We start from the raw sequence: 21,431 nt of genomic DNA, 5'->3' as shown, positions 1-21,431 counted from the left end.
ATGATTTTTTTTTTTTGGTACCAGGGATTGAACTCGGGTCCTTGTGCTTGCAGGGTAAGGAGCGGAACCACTGAGCTAAATCCCCAGCTATGGGTATGATTTTAATAAACATAAGTAAAGCCATATGGTATAAGCTTCAGCTAAGAGAAGATTTCAGGTGATGGAAGTTTCTTGAAGTATTTATCCATAACCACCAAATATGTCACCCTAATTGAGTAAAACTATTTCTTTACCAGTAACAGGTCTGGGTATCAGGGCTATCCAAAGAACCCTTCCTTTTTGGTGTTGTTTTTTGTTTTTTAAAACAAGGTCTTGCTATGCAGTTCAGACTGGCCTTGAACTCACTATGAAGCTCAGGCTGGCCTCAAACTCGCAGCAATCCTCCTGCCTCAGCCTCCCAAGTTCTGGCATTACAGGTGCAAGCCACCATCCCTGGCATGAGCCCTTCTTTTGAACAAGATGGTCAGAATATATATTTGTTGACATTGTTGTCTACAACTAAATTCTTAGGTGTACTTGAAAGCAGACGGCTATTAGGAGCTTCTCTCAGAAGCCACGATAGTACGCTCACTGCACATAATTAAAATTCATAAAGCTTCATGTTTTAAGAGTGTAATTCATAGTTGTCACCAATTTGGTTGGGCTTTTATCCTATTATGGCTGATTTAATGCTGATTATTAGGATGAAGGGCAAATTACAAATGTTTGCTTGGTTTCCTTGGATTTCTTTTTCTTTTCTCTTTATTAGCTTCAATTTTCCTTGGATTTTTTTAAACTTCCAGGTTATAGCTTTTCTTTTCCATCTCTATTCTCTTGAAGATATAGGCCATTTTCTTTCAAGAATAATTCTTTTTTTTTTTGGTACTGGGGATTGAACCTTGGGTCCTTGCGCTTGCGCAGCAGGTGGTGAAACCACTGAGCTAAATCCCCGGCCCAAGAATAATTCTTAATCAGTATCAAACTTAGTGTCTATTGGACTTCTATGTAGAACCATCAGACTTGTTCCAAAAATGCCTAGATTTTGTATGTATGCCAAGTGAAAGTGGTTAATTGTCTGTTTTTTTCATTTTGAAGGATTCTGGGTAGGCAGATAATTACTCCAAGTGAAGGTTATGAATTATATCCTAGATCCCCTTCTGCTGTTTCAGTTTCACATGAAGCAGTCTTGTCTCAAGAAAGAGATTTTATTATGTAAGTATTCCATTATGTGTTTTAGTATCCTAGTATTTACGTATTGCATTCTGCCAACTGAATTAAGGGATTAAGACACTTCTTTCTACTTACTGGTAAAGCACAGAAAATGCTATTGGATTGGTAGTAGCCTTTGTGTATATTAAGATTTTTGTTATATAATTTGTTGTTCAAAAGTTAATATATTTCCTGGAAATTGAGGATAGTTTTGTTATTTAGAACTATCGCTTCCTATCTATCTATCCCTACATCTACCTATACTTATAAATATAGGCACGTCTCTCTTGGCATAAGTCTGTAGACAGAACAGTTTTTAAATTTTTAAGAGTTTAAGAAACAGACTTAATTTTCTTAATGTTAAACATGATGTTTTAAAAAATATGTGATGCTAATTACAACTTAATCTCTTAAGAGAATTAAACTTCCAAATACTTTTGTTTTTTGTTTTTTGTCTTTTTGAGACAGGATCTCACTATGTAGTTCAGGCTGGTCTTGAATTCACTACATAGCCTAGGCTGGCCTCGAACTCACAGTAATCCCCCTGCCTCAGCCTCCCAAGTACTGGGATTACAGGCATTTGCCACCATGCTCAGCTCAAAATAATTTTTTTTTTTGGTACCAGGGATCGAACTCAGGCCCTTATGCTTGCAATCAAAATAATTTTTAAATGGCTAAATCTTTTGAATGCCTTGAGCACTTTAAACAGTGCAATATCCAAGTATTATTTCTAAACCTATGCTTATACTTAAATCTATTGTAAAACATAATATTATATTTTAATTCGTTTTTAAAATTATTCCTATATTTTTTGCAAAGGCTGTAGTTTTACTTGATACCTCCCAAGAGTTGTAGTAACAGAACTTAATTTGTGTCTCTTTTGAGCTTTCAATAATCTCACCAGGGGCCAGGGATTTAGCCCAATGGTGCCGCTTCCTGCCTCACAAACACAAGGTCCTGAGTTTGATCCCTGCTACCAAAAAAAAAAAATCTCACCAGACTACAAAAGTAAAACATACTGTTTTATGCCAATCAGGGTTGGGGGATCTGCATTGTCAACTGATTTTTGTCCAGAGAATTGGATTTATTTTTCTCAAACTGATTTAAACTCAAGTTTGTAGCTTTCTTCTTCAATTTAAACATCATGTATGACATCAATAAGGCTTTTAAAATTTATTCTTTTACATAAATTTAAACTTTTTACAATGTCACCCATAGAAATGATTTATTCTTTCATTTCCTCTGAACAAAATTATGTAACTCATATCCTGTCTTTAGAATATTGTTTTCTCATCTGTTTGTATAAACTTCATTGTGAGCCTTATTTTATAACAATGAGAAGTAGGTCCATTTAGAGATTTTACCTCCGAAGAAATAAAAATTCAAGTCTGAACTCTTCCTCCTTAGGATATCTGGCTAACTTCATTCTGTAACATGCTACTGACACCCTTTCATCTTCCTACCACCACTGCTGATGAGTCTTTTTATTTTGGGATCTACTTTTTCTACAGATTTGACTTCAATTCTCAATAGCTACTTACATAGAAAAAATAAATACCTATATACATAGACATGTACTTAGACAAAAAATTATCCACCTCTGTTAGCATACTCCTACTTATATAAGCAATAAATATTAAACATCTATATTCACTCCTTTCATGTAATAACTGTTTTGTCTATACTTGATATTTACTCTCTTGAGTACCATTATGAACTCATAACATCTCAAATACTTAAATATTTAACCATAATTGTTTTTAATGCTCTAATTGCTACCACTTGGCCACTTCAAGCTAGTACCTTTGTCTTTGTTTTGATTATCTCTTTGGTTTCTGATTACAGTAAGATATTTCGGGCCCATCCTTATTTTGTTTTTTTGTTTGTTTGTTTTCTCCTTTAAGACATGGAATCAGCTGAACTTTAAGGAGTCCTGATTTCTTGCTCGCTTCAGCAGCACATATACTAAAATAGGAGTCCTGATTTCTTTGAGAGGCAAACAGTATTAAAGAACAAAATTTGGGTAGTGAGGGTATAAGTTGGAGGTACAAATCAGGCTGCCATAAATATGAGGTTTATCAACCACTAAGACTTTCTACAAAAATAACATTTCAAATTATATTCCTTTTTTTCATATCATATCAGAATTTTTAGAAATTCAGGATTGAATTCTTCTGTTTCTCACTTAAAACTTTCAAAAGCTCCCCATTGACTTTAAGATAAAATCTAAAATTATATCATAAGCTAGCCCTTGTCTACTTCTCTACCTTTATCTTCTGTGACTTTCTTTCTTTCATTGAGTAATTTTCCCAACACTGATTTTCTTTCATGTCTAAATGTATTCTACTAGGTATCTGGTTCAGTTTCTATTATTGAGAAGCTCCCAGGACAGAGGGAAGTGGTACAATATGCAACACAACAATATAGTATCTTACTTTTTTGTATCTCTAAAACTTAACCACAGTATCTCAAACTAGTAGTATTAACTTTCTTTTCTTTTTCTTTTTCTTTTTTTACTAAATAAAGACAGACCATATTCACATGATAACAAAATATACAAAATTAACTAACATAAAAATTGAAATTATGGTTGCAAAACAGTTAGCAATTAAAACAAATAGTGTTAAGGTCAAAATGAAATTCCAGGAAGTTAAAACATTAGAAGATGATGGCAGCATAAAGTGAAACATAAGCTTAAAAGGGACTCTGAAAAATGAATTTGAGGACATTTCCACTTAAAAAAAAGAAACTATCTCTGCTCCTTCAAGTTAGTTTAAGAAGCTTATCTATACTTAGTTTAAATAAGTATTTCAACAAAAAACTAACTATAAGAGTCAACAAAAACCCACTAAAGTGTGTCATTATATGTGTAATTACAACCCTTTAAAAATTATTAAAAGAACAGATTCCAGAAATAAACCCTTGCATATATGGTTAAATGATTTTTGACAAAAGTGCTGAGACTACATAATGGAGAAAGGGCAATCTCTTCTACAAATGATGGGGAAAACTAGACATACACACTCAAAAGAATGAAGTTGGACATTTATCTTCTACCATATAAAATTATTAACTCAAAATAAATTAAAAACCTAAACATAATACCCACAATTATAAAACTTCTATAATAAAACATAACAGAAAAGGGCTGGGGATGTAGCTCAGTGGTGCCACTGCCTGCCTCACAACTGCAAGGTCCTGAGTTTGATCGCCAGTACCAAGGAAAAAAAAAAAAAGAGAGAAAAGCTTTAGGATATTGAATTTGACAATAACATCTTGGATATAACACTAGAAGCACAAACAACAAAAGCAAAAACAGACAAATGGGATTATATCAAAGAAGCACTTCTGTGTATCAAAGAAATAATAAATATGAAAAGGCAACATATGAAATAGGAGAAATTATTTGCAAAATGTATGTTTGATAAGGGGTTACATAAGTAATTTCTACAGCTCAACAACAACAGGGCCAGGGATTTAGCTCAGTGGTTCCAGCACCTGCCTTGCAAGCGCAAAGGCCTGAGTTCCGGTAAGAAGAAACAACAACAACAACAACAAAAACAAAAAGAAGTAACCACATTGAAAAGTTGACAAAGTACTTGAAAGGAGAATTAACCAAAGATATGCAAATGGCCATGACACTCATGTAAAGACACTCATTATTGTAATCATGAAAGAAATCAGGGCTGGGGATTGAGCTCAGTGGTGCCACCACCTGCCTTGCAAGCACAAGGTCCTGAGTTCGATCCCCCCCACCACCAAAAAAAAAAAAAATCAAAACCATGTGAGGTCACACCACATATCCATCAGACAGGACAGGCACTACCAAAGGAACAGCAAATAAATACTGACAAGGATGCAGAAAAAGTGCAACCCTTGGGTTATCCTTAGTAGGCATATAAAATGGTACAGCCATTATGGAAAACAATGTGGAGACTCCTAAAAAGATTACAACAGTAATTGCCGTATGACCCAGGAATCCCTCCTCTGGGTATATATATCCAAAAGAATTGAAAGCCACATCTTAAATAGACTCTTGCATGCCGAGGATTTAGCTCAGTGACTCCAGTGCCTGCCTCGCAAGTGTAAGGTCCTGAGTTCGATCCGCGGTACCAAAAAAAGAAAAAAAAAAAACCCAATGGGATCTTAAATAGACTCTTGCACACTTGTGTTCACTGCAACATTATTCAGAGCAAGGAGGTAGAGGCACTCTAAATGTGTACTGAAAGATGAGTGGATTTTTACACATATAAATATATGAATATTATGCACCTTATGAAAGGAAATTCTGCCACACGCTACAACATGGATGAACCTCAAAGACATTATTCTGAGTGAAATATGCAGTCACAAAATGAAAAATACTGTGATTGCACTCACATGAAGTATCTGAAGCAGTCAGAAATCAGAGCAATACAAAGTAGAAGGTGGTTGTCAAGGGCTGGGGAGAGAAGAGAAGGTAATTAGAGTTTCAGTTCACAAGATGAGCTATAGAGATCTGCTGCATAACAATGTGAATCTACTTAACACTAATGAACCATACACTTAAATGATAAAGATGATAAATCTAATGTTGTGGGGTTTTTTTAAACCTCAAAACAAGTTATTAAAGTGATATAATATAGCAGCTGTTTGTCCTAAGTCCTGCTCCCTCATGTTACTCATTACAAATTATAGATTTCCCTTTCATTTGCTTTGATTTTCTATTTTACAGTTGTCCTAAATGCAAGAGCTGATGAAGCTAATTACAAATCAATTTCTTTTTAGATGAAGAGCTTTCTGAAACTCTCCAAAGCCAGGGAAATAATCTGTTTCAGTTCTTTTTTTTTTTTTTTGGTATGGGGGATCGAACTCGGGTCCTTGTGCTTGCGCACCAGGCGGCGAAACCACTGAGCTAAATCCCCAACCCTCTATTTCAGTTCTTCTTTGTAGAGCCATGCACAATCATATTTCCTTTCCAGGGTTATGTTTTCTTTCTTTTGGCATCATGCAATCACACCTTCATGTAATTCTCCTTACTGCGGTCATCTCCAGAGTCCGCTGGGAGATAAGGTGGGTCCAAAATGGAGCCGAGTGGCCATCTGTGCTTTTCAGATGTTAGGCAGGAAGGAGGGCTTTTGGCTACTTGTTCCTCCCAACCACTCTGGAAGGCTGAAGAACTCGCCCTCCTAAAGCCTTGCAGGGACTGGTTCCACATTAAACTGTATAAATAAGAAACCTACCAAAAGCTGGATGTGGTAGTACATGCCAATAATCCTGGCATTCTGGAGACGGAAGCAGGAGGATCTCCCCAAGTTCAAGGCCAGCCTGGGCTACTTTGTGAGTTCAGGACCAGCCTAAACTACATAGCAAGACCCTGTCAGGGCCAGGGATTTAGCTCAGTGGTTTCGCCGCCTGCTGTGCAAGTGCAAGGACCCGAGTTGGATCCCCAGTCCAAAAAAAGAAAGACCTTGTCAGAAAACAAAAACAAAAAACTAGCAAAATCATTTTATCCTCCACACATGAAGGAGAATAAAGTGCCAGTGAGTTTTTTTCCTCACAAGTAAATAATCTCAATGTGAACATTACTACCAGGACAACATATTATTGGGTAAGACCACTGTTATTTTTTTAAAAGCAAGAATTACAGATTTTTAGAAGTTAAAAGTTATTTTCCAGACTTGATAACCTCTAGTCTGATGACTTGAAAGATTCTTTTGTTAGAAGTAACATTTGCAAGACAAGTTTATGACACAGAAGTCTACCTTTTTTTTTTTTTTCTCCAGTACTGGGATCGAACTCAGGACCTTGCGCTTGCAAGGCAGCCGTGGTGCCACTGAGCTAAATCTCCCACCCAACACAGAATTCTATCTTGCTTTTTGTTGCAGCTTTAGATGAAATGAAAACATTTTTCTCTAGCCAGAATTTCTTTTAGTAGCAATTAGACCTAGACTTAGTAGAAATGCCTATTTTTAGAGCCGGGGATTTGGAAACCACTGTTTTTGAATTTCAAAACAGAGATTTAAACAACCTTAAGTCTCAAATTTAAAGACTTATAAATACTAATACAAGCTGGTTTAGATGTGTTTGTGGGCCAGACTGTTACTCTTAACTCTTACCCTCTCTTCATCTCTTTGCTTCCTGCTATTGTCCAGGCTCTTATCGGCTTACCAGCCCTGCCACATCTTCTGCAGCAGCCTTTTAACTCCATTATCCTCTTCACCACTACCATGGTCATCTTCTAATGTAAAGACCTTGGCAACCCCTCTTATGGTTTAGATCTAAAATGTCACCCAAAGCCTCCGCTGATGAGTTCATAGCTAACTTGCTGTTAGGAAGTGGGGCCTAATTAGACGTGGGTCACTGGGGATGTGACCTGGAAAGGTAGCTCTCCCTCTCGAGTTCCTCTCTTTCTCTGCTTCTTGGCTGCCATGGACTGAGCACCTTTCCTTCTGCTCTGCCCCTTTGCTATCCTGTTTCCTCCTGAGAACTTTATCACCATGGACTGAAACCATGAGCCAAAATAAACTACTCTTCCTTTAAGTTCCAGATGTTGGGTATTGTGTCCAGTGACAGAAAAGTGACAAAGACACTCCCCTTCTTTGAAACTTTACTTTCCATTGCTATAAAGTAGCCAAATTAATACCCAAAGCCTCACCACACTGTGAACTACTTCCTATGAACCCTATGTTCTATTTAATGACTTAAGAAGTTAATTTCTCTTTGTGGAAAGAAGTCTGGATGAAGGCAGTATAAAGATAGCACAGTGGTAGCATGATGTTTTCAAGGATCTAGACTGCTTTCATCTTTCTGCTGCACCATCCTAGCCCACAGTATTTTCCCTGAGGTTTTCATTATAGTCCGGCATGGGTGACAGCTCCTAATATGTTGCTCACTTTCCAGGTACCAGAGAGAAGGAAAGGGAGAACTGCAGAAGGCATCCCTTGGAGCTAAGCAGTTCCCCTTAAACAGCCGTTCTAGAGTCTCACATAATAATTATGCTCATATTTCATTGACTAGATCTGGCTGCAGGGTAGCTGGGAAATGAAGTCTTTGAGGATGTAATACCTGCCTGAATTAAATCAGAATGATTTTACCAGGAAGAGAAAGGGAGAATGTATATTGAGAAGCATCTAGCATTCTCTGCTACATATGTATATAGTTTTTATGAAATTACTATATACATTTTGTAATCTTTTGATCCATAACATTTTATTGTGGACATCTTCCATTTTCTTCAACATTAACTTAATGATTTCGTAGTTTATGGATATACCAATATTTAAACCACCCATCCTCGAATCCTCTATTTTGGAACAACTAGGGTAATTTTGATTTTTTTTTTGGTAGTTGTAAACAAATATGTAGTTCTGTAAGGTTTTTGTTTGTTTTTTGTTTTGTTGGTTCTGAGAGTTGAACCCAGGGCTTTGAGCATGCTGAGCATGTGCTCTCTCGTTCCCCCATGATGATAATTCTTATAAGTAAATCTTTATCAGTTGTATCCTTAAAGGATATTCTTGCAGATGAAACCACTGAATCAAAGGGTATGTTTAAGTCTCCTAATACATAATTCCAAAATGTCTTCTAAAAGATTTTCCCACCAGACTTGTTGAAAAGTGCCACAGGTTTATTCTTTTCCTAGAGAAGAATGTATTTAAGGCACACAAAAAGAATAAAAAGTAATACAAAGCATAAATTGGTTATATTAAACAGTTGGTTAAACTGAGAGCCATTTTTAAAAATTGTATTGGGCCAGGGATTTAGCTCAGTGGTTCTGCCACCTGCCTCCCAAGCACAAGGTCCCAAGTTCGATCCCCGGTACCAACAACAACAACAAAAATTGTATTGCTCACATGTGATTGATGTTCTCCAAAGCAAACTTGTTCAAATTCAGAATGACTCATCACATATTTACTGCATGTCTGGGTGTAAATAGAAATTTTAGTATTAATTAAGATCTCTCCCTTAAAGAACATTCATTTTGAACAATGATGACATAACCTCTGAAGTTACCTTAAAAATATGATTATGAATGTAAATATTCTTCATTTTTAAAGAGCATACAGCTGTAGCTATTTGTGTCTGAGAAGACAGCAAGCAATTTTAGACAATGCACAGTACTCCTAAGCCAAACAGGTCTATGGCTAGTGTTCAGTCTTCCTGTTCTGAGAAATACTAGGCTATTAAGGCCTAGACTAGCCTAGGAGGGTGCTGCAGGGCAAGGGGTTTTGACCCAAAGGTCACGTGATACTGCTGTGAGAACAGTTTAGATTGTACATAATTAACATTAGCTTTTTTCTCTCTCTCAGACATGGTATAAGGGGGAAAAGGTTACAGTTTTCATCTTCTTATGCTCATAAAGCATCTTCTATTGCCGAATCCCCTGGCTTGTGTGCTATGGAAACAGAAAAAGAAGACTGTATAATCTCAGAAGGAATAATCGAGGAATACCTAGCTTTTGACCTCACAGATATGTAAGTATTGTTCTTTAAGCTTTTTATTCTAAATTATGCTATCAATATTACCTCTTACAAGTCTACACCAGTTCTTTATTTATTTTCAGTTGGCTAAGATATCCAGAGTTCATGTTCCTAGCTATTCCCTCCACATCCTAGGCTTCCTTCTGTATTTTCTTCTTCACACATCATTTGCCTGTTCCTGAGATCAGAGATTTTTAAATGAGTTCGTTTTTTCTCCACATGATTTGATTTTATCCTTTTGCAAATTATTACCATTGGAAATGCTGAAACTTTTTCAAAGAGCACTTGAAAAGGTGTGAATTTTTTAATATAAATTCTGTTTGAAGTATAGTCAATCTCTATAAAACCTTATGCTTGACACAGACTTTATAGTTAATAATGCTTATTTATATCTATTCTCATTGTATTCTGACATAGTCCTATGACAGATATTATTTACCTTCTTTACAGGATAGGTGGGACTCAGAATGGTTAAATAATTTGAGGTAAAACTAAAACCAAAACCCTGTTCATCTGATTCTAAATACATGTTGTCTTCACTATTTCACACTACTTTTCTGAAACATGAACTTCTTTTTGTTTGTTTTTTGGTTTTGGTTTTGGCTTTTGGTTTTTGAGGCAGGGTCTCCCTTTGTAGTTCAGACTGGCCCTGAACTCACTATGTAGACCAAGCTGGCCTCAAACTCAAGGTGATCCTCCTGCCTCAGCCTCCCAAGTGCTGGGATTACAGGTATGCACCACCACTCCCCACTCTGAAACATGAACTTCTTAACCTATTCTTCTAAGTCTTTAAAAGTTTAGAACTGACAGTCATGGCAGCATGTCTGAAGCGGTGAGAATTTCATTTTAGGCTGCAAGGCTGTGCAGTTAGTATTGTGTCACATGGCTCTGGACTTCTTTTCTTCCCACTGTATTTATTTCCCACTGAACTGTGATCACACATGTGTTTACTCCTGTGCACCACAGCCGAGAGCCAGCTAACAAGAGGCAGATTTTTAGATATAACACCACTGAGCCAACTCACTGTTACAAAAGACTCATAAGTAAATTCTTTTTGGTTTTTCAGAGAATGTTCCTTTCCCCCTCAATTCTCTTGGCTTGTGTCAACTTATTTCTTTTTCCTCAAAAGTCTTCTTTGCTTTAAACTTATAAGAAAAAAGTTTAAGATGTGACATAAATGGCTGATAAGTGTCCCAAGAGCATCCCTTTTCCACTTTCTGGTAGAAACCCAAATGAATTTTGAGATAAGATAAGGATTTTTAGGAAGGCGGCCTTTTTAAAAATATACTACTGCTGGGGATGGTGGTATGCAATGCTTGTAATCCCAGTGCTCAGAGGCTGAGACAGGAGGATTGCCTCGAATTCCAGGCCAGCCTGAACTACATAGTGCGACCTTGACTCATAACAAACAAACAAATTACCAAGATATCTTGAAGATATCTTGTAGTGAAGTGACAGAGTAGCAGGACTTTTAGAATGTTACTAATGGACAAGATTGAAGGTCAAGAAATAAACCCTGTTGGAAATTAGTATATACAATAATTTCAGCAAATTGTTTTGGTGCAAATGGAAAAACCACCTGGAAAAATAAGGTTTATAACTTATTTTTTTATATTAAGGTTTTTTCTTTCCATAAAAAATAAATTTCACATATATAAAAAATTTATGTATGACAAATGGTATACGTTTAGAAAAAATAAAGTATACTTTAAACATGAGCTATGACAAATAATACCAACAAGTATGTAAAAGATTGCAGGGGAACCAGAGGAGGAGAGGGGAAGGGTAGAGAAGGGGAAAGGGATTAGAAAAAAAGAAGTGTAATATGTACACGTAACCACTCCCCAAGATGATCCTAAACTGTGTGAATTGCAAACATGTACTAACAAAATAAAAATTTAAAAATATATGTATAAAAATTGATTTGAGAATTGGGAAGGCCTTTAAAACCATAACACAAAACCTTTAATTCATATGAGAAATTCTTTTTTTTTGGTACCAGGGATCGAACTCAGGTCCTTGCGCTTGTGCAGGAGGTGGCAAAACCACTGAGCTAAATCCCCAGCCCGACAAATTCTTAAATGAGTGCATAAGGTGAAATTTCTACATAGGAAAAAAACTCATAAGGGGCTGGCGATTTAGCTTAGTGGTTCTGCCACCTGCCTTGCAAGCGCAAGGTCCCAAGTTGGATCTCATAAGGTCAAAAAACAAATGACAAACTGGCAAAAATATCTGCACCAAGTTTATTTCCTTAATATGTTGTACATCAGTAAGGAAAAGACTAAGGACAAACAATCAAAGGATGTGGATTAAGTTCATATAAAAAGAAAATAGATATAAACACATGAAATTCCACTCCATTTACATTAGAGATGCAAATTAAAACTATGATAAGATTCTGTTATTATTTGTCAGATTGGCAGAGAACAAAAGATAAAGACATTTGATGATTCCTTAAGTATGTAAACAGGTACATTCTTTCACCATTGGACCACAGGCCCTTTTTAGAGGAAGCTGGGCAATATCGTTCAAATTGAAAAAAATGTCTCTTAACTATTGCATTTATAGGAATTTATCCTACATAAATCATATACCATGATCATATAGCACTCATGAAACTAAGAAACTATAGTAAGTGCAATATTGACTCTTGATCAATAAGGGACTCATTTAATATGTTATAATGTACCCAGTGGAATACTGTAGCTATTTTTAAGAGGCACATTAATATTGACAGAGATGAAAGACCAAGATAAATTATTAAATAAAAGAACAAGGTACATTATATTGTATGACATAACTATTTCTCTGGAACAGTGTACTTGTGGGGATGGAGACCAGGGAAAAGAGATGTAGGGGACTTCTTTTTCACTGTATGTCCTTCTTTTGATTTGAATTTTTTCCATAAACATGAGTGTATTATCTCTTCTAGAAAGAAAAGTAAATTTAAATACAAATAACTCTACAGCTTACTCCTCCACTTAATGCCAGACCAGCTCTTCTCCCAGAAGGCAGAGAGTCTGTAGCTGCCCTGTATAAAATTCCTCACACCCTTCTTTATGCCACGGTTTCCTATTTGATTCTTTTTTTTTTTGGTACTGGGGATCAAACTCTCCTATTTGATTCTTAAGACCTCTGCTACCTCAGGGAAACTTTCACTGTAGAAGCCTGGAGATAGTTCTTCCTATCCCAAGCCAGTTCCAGAATTTGCTTTGTCTCAGTTCCTAATACATCTATGATAGGTGAGTATGTCCACCAGCGAGATTTTCTTCCCCTGAACCCCAGGGCTGTTGGTGCTCCCTGTGGGAGAAGCAGACAGAGTTGGCCAAGCAGGGTCTCTGGTTCTGCACACAGCATCTTAGAAGCTCCCTAGAGGAGCATCTGTGCTTTTAGCTCCTGACTTTTTTGCAGAACAGTGGGGTGAGATGGGGATAAAAAGGGAAATGCGGTTTCCTCTGTTGAGAGCTCCTTTTCTCACAAGGCAGCTTCATACATGGGCCACATGGGAGGGGAGTGGGCACCACTCACATTCCTAAGAAGCACAGAGGACAGTGGTGGACACTCAGTGAAGAGTAATCATGAAGTCTTTCCCTCTTGCTTCTGTTCCAGGGAAGAGAGATTTCATGAAAAGAAGTCAGAAGCAGCTGCAGAGAAACAGAAGTTAGGGTACCCTCCCATTGCTCCGTTTTACTGCATGAAAGAGGATGTCCTTGCTTATGTGTTTGACAAAGTCTGGAGCAAGGTTGTGGCCTGTTTGGAGCAGTTGACACATAGTCACTGGGAGGGATCTGCTTCTGGTAAGGATCTTTGTGAAAAAAATGTCAAAAATAATTCTTCATTATTTCCACACCCTAAACAAGTGTATTAGATTATATGCTTTATTATTGCACATGGTGGGTATAAGAGATAGGAAAACCAAAGTGCTTTTTCCTATTCATACAGCACAATTCCAATGCCAGGTATGTAGGGGCTTTTCCCACACACCAGACTTCTCTAGTGGACAGCAACTGGGTGTCCTCTGATTGAGTTCAATTCTGACTCTATCTGCCTGGAGAGAGCATCAGGTCCCACAAGTTAAGGGCTCAGTCCCACAAGACAGCTCCATTTCACATGACGATTGCAAGCCACTGACTGTGACCTGTGCCTCTGACTGAGCAGCTATAAACCAGGATTCCCATGACTTCCTCCTCAGGCTTGACTGATTTGCTAGGACGTTTCACAGAACTCAGGAAAACACTTAGGTTAACTAGTTTATTATAAAGAATATTACAGTACTCAGGAGGCTGAGGCAGGGGGATCCCAAGTTCAAGGCCAGCATGAGCAACTTAGTGAGATTCTGTCTCCAAATAAAATATAAAAGGGTAGGGATATAGCTCAGTGGCAGAGCACTTGCCTAGCATGTGCAAAGCCCTTGATTTAGTTTCCTATACTGCAAAGAAAGAAAGAGAGAAAGAGAGAGAAAGAAAGAAAAGAAAAGAGAGAGAGAAAGGGAGACTATTACAAAGGATACAGGTGAATAGCCAGATGAAGAGATTCCCAGGGCAAAGTACGGGCAAAAGTGTGTAGAACCCTCTCTGGATATGCCACCCTCCAGGTACCTCTCATGTTCAGCAACCTTGAAACTCTCTCTACTAGTCCTTTTGGGTTTTTATGGAAAATTTATTATATAAGCATATATAATTAAATCATTGGCAACTGGCGATCAATTCAACTTTCAGCCTTTCTCCCCTCCACAGAGGTCAGGGGCTGTGGTAGCGCTGGAAGTTCCAAACCTAATCACAGAGTTGATTTTCCTTAGCAGTCAGTGCACTGGAAACTACTCGGGATTTCCCAACCACCAGTTATTAGCATACAAAAAGATACAAGGATTGGAGATTTCAAGGATTTTTCAGAATTATAAGCCAGAAACCAGGACAGAGTCCAAGTATATATTTATTATTATTATATCACATCACACTAGGTCTGATTCGTGTATTTCCCACAGAAACTAACAAGTATTTAGTAAATACTTGAGAATGGGTGGATGAATAACAAGGCCTAGTCTATGATGATCAAACAGCTTGTACTTTCTTCCTGAGTATAATGATCTGTCAGAAAAAGCCATGTGCAAGTGGCGTATATGCTTTCAAACTGCTGTGCTAAAGAGAACCTGACATACAATAAACTACATGTGTTTAAAGTATACAGTTTGGTAAGTTCTGTCCTATAAGTACACCCATGAAACCATCATCACAGTCAATAGTGAACATATCCATCACCCTCAAAAGTTCATGCCTTTGGTAATCCCTCTTTCCTGCCCTTATCCAACCCAATCCTCATTGTTATGCTGAATGAAGAGTCCAGACAGAACAAGTGATTTGCTTTTTGCCTCTACAGATTAGTTTGAGGTCTGTAGAGGTTTGTGTGACTGGAATCATATGGTATGTACTGCTCTGTACCTCTTTCATTCAGCATAATGATTTTGAGATTCATCTATTTCATTGTGTCAATAATTTATTCCTTTTATTTCTAAGTAGTATTTAATTGTAAAGCTATTATGAAGAATAGTGTACAAAAATTGGGGGTCATATATTTCTGTTTCTCTTAGGTAAATCCCTAGTAGTAGAATGGCTGGGTTATATGGTTAGATACATATTTAATTTGTTAAGAATTATTTATATAGGTTTTTCTGTAATTGTTCAACAAATTATCACAAATAACAGCTTTAAACACATGCTTACTATGTCATACATTTTTTTTTTTTTTTGGTACCGGGGATCAAACTCGGGTCCTTTCACTTGCGAGGCAGGCGGCAGAACCACTGAGCTAAATCCCCAGCCCTATCTCACACATTTTCAAGTCAGAAGTCCTGGAACAACTTGGCTAATTCTCTGCTGAGGGTTTCACAAGACTGTGTTAAGGTAACAGGAGAGTGCTGGGTACTCATGTAGAGGCTCAGCTCAGAAAGGATCCACTGCTCCTTTTGAGTTCTCAGAAACATAAAATTCTTTGTAGCTATGTTATTCACAGCAGCCTTATTTTTCAAAGCCAACCAATCAAAAATGAAATTAGGAAAATAACTTATTTAAATAGTATCAAAAAATAAGATATTTAGAAATAAATTTAACCAGGGAAGTTCAAGAGTTGGGCAGTGTAGAGAGAAATTAGTGAAGACCTAAAGAAATTGTAAAGAAATGGAAAGACATCCCATGTTCGTGAATCAGAAGACATAAATATTAAGGTGACCATACTCCCCAAATAGATACATAGGTTCAATGCAGTTTCACTCAGAAATCCAACCACTGGGCTAGGGATGCAGCTCAGTGGTAGAGTACTTACCTACCTACTATGTGCGAGGCCTTGGGTTCTATCTCCAGCACCACACGAACACACAAACAAAACAAAAAAACCACCTTTTTTGCAGAAATGAACAAGCTGATCCTGAAATTCGTATAGAATACAGAGGGGTTGAATAACCAATTTTGAATGACAATATTGAATAACAATATTAGTGTTATTGTTATTGCAAGTGAATAACAACATTGAAAAACAAAAGTTAGAGGACTCATACTGTTGCGGCAGAGCAGAGCAGCTCAGTGCTGTACCCAAGTGCCACAGCTCTGAATCCACCTTGTACATGAATGAATATTCACAACCATATATTTTTTTGTAATAGCCAAAAAGTAGAAACAACTCAAATGTCCATCAACTAGTGAATGGATAAACAAAATTTAGTATATCCATGTGTTATAGACTGAATTGTGTATCCCCTAAAATTCAAATGTAGAAGCCCTAACCATTAATGAGACTGTATTTGACAAGGATTTTAAGGTTAAGCGAGGCCGTGGGAGTGGGACAGCACAGGCTCTAGTCCAGTAGACACACCAGAGATCCATCTCTTTCCACACATACACAGAGAGGAGGTCATGTGAGAACACTGCAAGGAGATGAACACCTACAAGCCAGGAAGAGAGGCCTCACCAGAGACCAGCCCAGATGTGATTGATCTTGGATTCCAGAACTGTGAAAAAGTGTCTATTGTGTAATACCAGTCCGGTGTAGAAGACTAATGCACCACGCAATGGAATAGTATTTGGTCATAAAAAGGAATTAATCCTTTTATGCCTAGTAATCCATTTTTGGAATGGCACATAACAATGGAACATAATAAATTTTTTTCTTCAAATTCTTGTTCCTTGAATTTTTTTAGGTAATATATATGAATTTCATGCAAAAATTCAAAAAATGGCAACCTTCAGCATAAATGGATTAAGTACTGATACACGGTACAACATGGATAAACCTTGAAAATGCTAAATGAAAGGAGCCAAACATGAAAGGCCAAATATTATATGATTCCATTTATATGAAGTGTCCAGAATAGGCAGAGCCATAGAGACAAAAAGTAGTGTCACCAGCAGATAGAGAACGTGGGGAATTGGGATAATGGAAATTTTCTGAAATTACACAGTGGTGATGATTGCACAACATTGTGAATATATTAAAGACTGCTGAATTATACACTTTAAAATAGCTTAGGGGCTGGGAATTTAGCTTAGTGGTTCTGCCGCCTGGCTCACAAGCTCAAGGTCCTGAGTTCGATCCCCAGTATCCCACCCCGCAAAAAAGTCAAAATAGTTTAAATGGTAAATTTAATGTTAAATGAATCTTCTCTCTCTCTCTGTCTCTCTGTCTCTCTCTCTCTCTCTCTCTCACACACACACACACACACACAAACTTTTAAAAAAATTCTTCTATCCTGAAGAATGTCCTATAATATTCCTTGTCTGTGGGTCCACTGGTGATTGTTTCTTTTGTATAGATGCAAATTTCTTTGGCTTTCATTTTTTGCAAAATAGTTTTACAAATTCTATGTCAACAATTGTCTCATACTATTTTAAAGTCTTTCTTTTCGCATTATTTCTGACAAGTAACTGGATTTCACCCATATCTTTGTTCCTGTGTACATCTTTTTCTCCTCTGGCTGCTTTTAAAGACTTTCTTTGTATCACTGGTTTTGAGCAACTTGATTATGACATGCCTTGATGTGGTTCTTATGTTTCTTCTTCTTAGAGTTTGTTGAACTTCCTGGATCTGAAAGTTTATTGCTTTCACTGTAAAAGTTTTTACCCATTATTTATTCAGATACTTTTTCTGTCTCCCATCATTTGTCAGGAATTGTTTTCCATAAACTAGTCCATTTGATCACTGATCCTTCAAATAAGTGATATTTTGAAAGTTTTTTGGCATTCTTTTTTCTCTATTTCATTTTGGATAATTTCTATTTTTGTGCCTTCATGTTCTCTAATCTTTTCTTCCACAATGTCAAATCTATTAAGTTCATCACTATGTAGTCCAGGCTTGGCTCATACAGCAATCTTCCCACCTCAGCTTCCGGAGTGCTGGGATTACAGGCATGCATCACCACACCTGGCTCTAGCACTAACTTTAGATCCTTGACAAGTTGCTTAACCTCTCTGTGCTGCAGTTTCCTTATCCATAAAAGGAGTATAATGCTACATCAGAAGGTTGTTTAAGGAATAAACAAATTACATGAAAACACATAAGCAGTTAGTTCCTAGAATATGAAGCGCTCCATAAATGTTAGTGGTTATCATTCCTTTTTTTTTCTTTCCATTCTTGGAGTTGAAACCAGGTCCTTTATGCTGAGCATCATTGCTTAATTATACCTGGAAGTATGAATTTTTGGCTTTGGTATGGACCAGTTGGTTAGTTAGTTTTTGTGAGAACCGACATCCAGGCACTTGTACAAATCTATCCTTACTACTCCTACGTGAGGAAGAAAGCCAACCTACAAGCTAGTCATGTGCAACAGAACTATGGAACCACTTATGATATTTTAAGTTTTGTCAACTATAACCCAAAATTATATAAAATTGAATAAATGTACTCATTTGCCTTTATAATTTAAGGGTATGCATGCATCTGTGTGTCTGTGTGGGGTACTGAGGCTCAAACACAGGCCTTTTGCATGCCAGAAAAGGGCTTTACCATTGAGCCTATCCTCTAGCCTCTATAACTTGTTATTTTTTGTTTTCTGGGTTTTTTTTGGTACCAGGGATTGAACTCAGGACCTTGTGCTTGTGAGGCAGGCAGCAGCACCACTGAGCTAAATCCCTGGCCTATAACTTGTTATTTTTAATGATCATTTTAACTTTTAATCAAGACAATTTTAAAAACAAATTATGGAAGAAAAACACTATTTATTTTAAAATTATTATTATTATTATTTTTAACCCTAATATGCTAACCGGGAAACAAGCTTCACTGGTAATTTTTTTCAAAAGAAGCTATACCTTCTTTGAATAAAACAACAGTAAATCAAAGAGTAACAATGGAAATGACTTAGAAACAATAAAGACCAAAAGAGTTCGTAATGATTTTACTCAGAAACATGATTTCTCCTTTTGAGTTTATTTTGTAGCCAACTGATGATGAGTACTAAAATCCCAGTGTGCTTTAGGAATACGAAAGTGCAGTGTTTGACAGTTATGACCAGTGATGCTATAACATTGTTGACTATTTCTCCTGGTTCATATATGTAAAAGCTTCTGTAGGGTGTGAGCCACAGAGTGAAACTGATGGGCTGTAAGTGTGTACCCAAAGTGACTGCACAGTTCCTGTCCCCATCACCAGGACATGAGTTCCTATGCTCACAGTCTTACTGACACTTACTGTGCAATTTTAATTTTTTTGTCAATATGTAAAAGAGTATTTTCCTGAACTTTTATTTCTACATTTTAAAAATCAATAATTTGTATACAGTAAAACACATCCCTTTCAGTGTTCAACCTCATATTTTATATCTTCTTCTTTCCTTGAATTCATGATAATTTCTTCAGATTTTTTTCTCTGGTTCACTATTTCTGCTGTTAACTTCTGGCTGAGATTTTAATTTTAATTATCTTTTGTGGTTTTATTGGGCTCTTTTTAAAAAATTATTGTGCTCTTTAAAATCTGCTTGTTCTTACTCATATTTTCAATCTCTTTTACTTTATATTCTGTATCTATTCATTCAATTTTTTTGTTTTGGTTTTGGTTTTTGAGAGAAGGTCTTGTTATGTAGCCAAGGCTAGCCTTGAACTCATTGTGTAGCCCAGGCTGACCTCAAACTTGAGGCAATCCTCCTGCCTCAGCCTCCTGAGTGCTGGGATTACAGGTGTGCACCACCACGCCTGGCTTCATTCCAATTTCTAAAATCTTTGCAAACCTGAATTATATTGCTTCTGCTTGCTCTTTTTCATGGTACCTTCATTTCCTTATAGATCACGTGATTTTAAAAAAACATTATTTATTTACTTATTTTTGATTTTTTGAGACAGGGTCTTGCTAAGTAGCCCAGGCTGGCTTGAACTCTCAGTGATCTTCCTACCTCAACCTCCCAAGTGCTGGGATTACAGGTACCCACCACCATACCCGGCTTTAGGTCATGTGATTTTAACAATACTTTCCAATTTCATAACTTCATCTGTAGGAACTGAGGTTTAGATTAATGATCTAAAGGTTCTCCTGGAGTTATACTGTCCACTAGGCACTAGTAATATGTGCCTATTTAAATTTAATTAAAATTAAATAGGGCTAGGGATTTAGCTCTGCAGCACAGCACCTGCCTGGCAAGCATGAGGTCCTGAGTTCGATCCCCAGTACCAAAATAAATAAATAAATAAATAAAATTAACCAGGTATGGTGGTGCACACCTGTAATCCCAGCACTCAGGAAGCTGAGGAGGAGGATCACTGAGAGCTGGAGGCCAGCCTGGGCTACACAGTGAGTTCAAGGGCAGTCTAGACTACATAGCAAGACCCTGTCTCAAAAAACCTAAATAAATAAATATTAAAAATTAAATAAAATGTAGTTCCTCAATCGTAGTAGCCACATCTTAAGTGTTCTATAGCTACAAGTGACTGTAACACTGGACAGCACAGGTGTAAAAGTTCTATCAACTCCAAAGGCTCCGTCACATAGCTTGGCTCTCACTGTTTTTTCCATTTCCTTCTGCTGGGTACCACCAGGCATCACCATCCTGGAAAACCACTCTAAAACAAACTCTCAGTTTGAGGGGTTTATCTGGAACCATGTGATGGTATGAAACTGTGCTGCAAAGATGAAGGAAGCCTTGCTTAAGATTACAGAGTCTGGGGGAATTTTTTTTGCCATTATCATTGCTGTGCGTCAGAAGACACTCATGGGTAAAAATAATTCTGTTCCTTTACTCAGATGATGAGAATAATGTTGGAACCACCAGACTGGATATGGAAAGTCCCTGTGTGCTGAATGAACCACATCCTTTGGTGTTACCCCAAGTACCACAGTCTAAGATGCTGTCCATTACCTCAAATCTAGTAAGTGCTAAAGGAGACTTAGGATGTTCTTGCCGGAGGAAATTTGCTCAGAGTACTTTATATCACTCAGTACTCTTTAGTACATTTGTGTCTTTATTATGATAACACAATGATTCTTTGCAATGATCAGTTTCAGTTTAATAGCAAATTAAGGGTTGATAAATAATTCTTAGCTAGCTCTTTGGAAGAGGCATCTGTAAGTTGTGCAGTCTAGATTCAACTATGTGGTCAGCCTCCATCTATTTTGGGAAGAATGAAGGATATAGTTATGATGAAAAGAGGGGCTATTAACAGATTTTCTGTGGTTTTAACATCTGCCCCTTAAACTCCTTTTTGTCTCTTTTTTTCCTCCCTTAACTCACACTATACTCTTTTGTTCTTTAATATTTGAATGACTTTTTTTGTCTTTGGATGTTTACCTCATAGCCGATGTATAAAAAGC

The 21,431-nt window shown here is 37.0% G+C and overlaps 2 protein-coding genes across 13 annotated transcripts in view; one reads left to right on the top strand and one right to left on the bottom strand.

The window, feature by feature from the left end:
• Dnajc9 (DnaJ heat shock protein family (Hsp40) member C9) overlaps positions 1-21,431 on the bottom strand; it is a 43,418-nt gene that overhangs the window by 7,111 nt on the left and 14,876 nt on the right. Inside the window, exons 5-6 of one of the 3 annotated variants that reach the window (XM_087185430.1) lie at positions 9,021-9,089; positions 5,569-5,629 (exon numbers count right to left, since the gene is read on the bottom strand). In XM_087185430.1, coding sequence (XP_087041556.1) covers positions 5,594-5,629; positions 9,021-9,089 — 105 coding nt within the window. In that variant the 3' untranslated portion in view covers positions 5,569-5,593. Of the gene's footprint in view, positions 1-5,568; positions 5,630-8,912; positions 9,090-21,431 lie in introns of those variants that run through there. The other 2 variants (XM_087185431.1, XM_087185429.1) reach the window with 2 other exon arrangements.
• Positions 1-21,431, top strand: part of Fam149b1 (family with sequence similarity 149 member B1) — a 49,835-nt gene that overhangs the window by 19,961 nt on the left and 8,443 nt on the right. For all 10 annotated transcript variants that reach the window (XM_087185410.1, XM_087185411.1, XM_087185416.1 and 7 more), the window contains 4 exons: positions 1,075-1,191; positions 9,477-9,641; positions 13,257-13,444; positions 20,865-20,989. In XM_087185410.1, the coding sequence (XP_087041536.1) occupies positions 1,075-1,191; positions 9,477-9,641; positions 13,257-13,444; positions 20,865-20,989 (595 nt within the window). The remainder of the gene's footprint in view (positions 1-1,074; positions 1,192-9,476; positions 9,642-13,256; positions 13,445-20,864; positions 20,990-21,431) is intronic.

This window comes from Heterocephalus glaber, unplaced genomic scaffold (assembly GCF_053883595.1).
Source record: "Heterocephalus glaber isolate CG9 unplaced genomic scaffold, H.glaber_assembly_v1.0 deba00001497, whole genome shotgun sequence".
NCBI classification, from domain to species: Eukaryota; Metazoa; Chordata; class Mammalia; order Rodentia; family Bathyergidae; genus Heterocephalus; species Heterocephalus glaber.
This window is presented reverse-complemented; position numbering and strand designations above follow the sequence as displayed.